Source organism: Daucus carota, chromosome 3 (genome assembly GCF_001625215.2).
Source record: "Daucus carota subsp. sativus chromosome 3, DH1 v3.0, whole genome shotgun sequence".
Lineage (NCBI taxonomy): Eukaryota > Viridiplantae > Streptophyta > Magnoliopsida > Apiales > Apiaceae > Daucus > Daucus carota.
Window position 1 is genome coordinate 40,317,440 of NC_030383.2, and position 2,305 is coordinate 40,319,744.

At 40.4% G+C, this 2,305-nt stretch overlaps 1 protein-coding gene across 1 annotated transcript; it reads right to left on the reverse strand.

Annotated features, from left to right (window-relative positions):
• LOC108212463 (uncharacterized) lies at positions 1-1,050 on the reverse strand. The gene has a single exon (XM_017384190.1). The coding sequence runs from the start codon at positions 1,048-1,050 to the stop codon at positions 1-3; it is 1,050 nt and encodes a 349-aa protein (XP_017239679.1).
• Between the last annotated feature and the right edge of the window lie 1,255 nt (positions 1,051-2,305).

Sequence of the window (2,305 nt, forward strand, 5' to 3'; positions counted from 1 at the left end):
TTACATACCTGATGAGTTAGCAGCATCATTTGCGGTGAGAGAAAACACACGTCCCGAACTCTTCTGCTCATCCTTCCCACTAGTATCGTTCGGATCTCCAGATTTCTTCAACGGTGCCTTGCAGTCTCGAATAGTATGACCCTGACGACCACAATTATAGCATGCTCTTGAAATCCAGCGACAAACACCACTGTGCATTTTTCCACAGTGTGCACAAGCAGACCTTCCTTCATTCTGACTCTCAGTTTGACCGCCTGACCTATTTTGCTGATTCCCTTGATTCCCATTTTTCTGCTGAAAACTGCGGGTGTTGTACCTCTGATTGTTTTGTTTAAATCCGCCCGAAGATTCTCCATTATTCTGGAACCTAGGAGGATCATCATCCCTCTTTCTCTTCTGGTCCTGAACCTCAAGACGTTTGGCACAGTCCACCTGATGGAGCTCCTGATCTCTAGCACTGTCCACCAAACTATCCATAGTAGCGTAGCGATTAGAAATGATATGGTTGCGCACGGAATCCTTCAAAGCCCATTTAAACTTCATAATTTTATCTTGTTCATCCCCAGCAATAGATCGAGCATAACCAGCCAACCTTTGAAATCGAACCTGAAAATCCGCCACGGACTCATCATCCCTTTGAGCAATACTCTGATATTCTCGAGCATATTCCTCACGAACACTAGCAGGAAAGTATCTTTGATCGAATTGCGCCTTAAACACATTCCAGGTGAGAGTGTCCTCATATCCAGCCGGATGGGAAGCCACCACTGATTTCCACCAAGTGCCAGCATCCCTTTCAAGACGGTAAACACCAAAGCGAGCTTTCTCCTCCTCAGAACAGTTTAGTACACGAAATATCTTCTCCATGTGATTGATCCAAGCCTCAGCATCCATAGGGTGTTTGGCTTCTTTGAAACTGTTAGGCCTTTGCTTCATAAAACGGTCGAACATAGTTTGACCTTCTTGATTTGGCACATTATTAGCGCCCGGGTTTTGTCTTTGTTGATTTGCAATTTCCCTAACCATATCCAAGAAAGTCTCCCTGTCCATCACTATTTGTTGTCTCGTGGTATCTCTTCTAGGCGGCATCCTGCAACATTTACTATGAGAACACGTATAGAGTGAATATCGAGTAAATATCGCAGAGTTATATCTAAAATCTTACTTCTACCCATACGAAGTAAACCCAAACTCACAGGTCAAATGCCCTAAGGCTAGTCTACAGAATCATAACCTCGCTCTGATGCCAAAATGTAACATCGCACATCGGTTAGATAAAGGAGTATTTGGGCCTTTATAAGCACAAGCAAATAACTAATGTATACCAATTTGCTAGCACATTTGGGCCGACCTGTGGTGGGTTGTTGGGTCCGGTATGCATCTAGTTGTGGGCTTGGGATGTTATAGTATATCTATACTAAATTTATATTCAAACCAAATTATTTCATAATAATAATAATATGATATACACTACAACTAGGGCTGAGCATTCGGTCGGTTCGGTCTAAAACCGAACCGAACCGAAATAACCGAAAACCGAAATGTAATTTTTTCTTAAACCGAACCGAACCGAATTATCTATTAAACCGAACCGAAACCGAACCGAAATAATTCGGTTAATTCGGTTTCGGTTATGAGATAACCGAATTTTTTTTCTAAGGAGCCAAAACTGTTCTAAAGGCTTGTTGTCACTGATTGTTCTTGTCGTATGCAGATGCTTGCAAATTTCCTAGAATCTGCAATGCGGCCAACATCTGAAAAACCAGCAAAAACAAAAAATGCTTAGTGATTGCTCAGTCCTGTACAGGCAGATTTAATCAATTTCTAATATATTTGAAACAAGAGGTGTGCATTACATGTAGACTTCTAATTGAAATAACCTTTTAATGAATACAAGTTGATTACTGTAAACAGACCTTTGAATATTAGATACAGTACCTTTGAATCGGCGGGCGGCGGCTAATGACCCAGTATCAGGAAGAGGCGGATGTGTGCAATTAGGTCAGGGAAGTGTTTGTGTGAGTGACTGTAACTGTGTAATTCTATTAACTATTTCTATATTATACATATATATTATAATTTAAAAAATAATATATATAATTCGGTTATTTCGGTTATAACCGTATTTATAATTCTGATAACCGAACCGAACCGAATTGTTATTCGGTTAATAACCGAAAACCGAATTAACCGAAATTTTCAGAAAAATAAAAACCGAATCTAACCGAAATCGTACGGTTCGGTTCGGTTATTCGGTTTCGGTTCGGTTTTGCTCAGCCCTAACTACAACAAAAGAGGGTATTTA

Bases quoted from the DNA above. Each gene is read 5' to 3' on its own strand.
- LOC108212463 (XM_017384190.1), bottom strand. From the start codon at position 1,050: ATGGACAGGGAGACTTTCTTGGATATGGTTAGGGAAATTGCAAATCAA.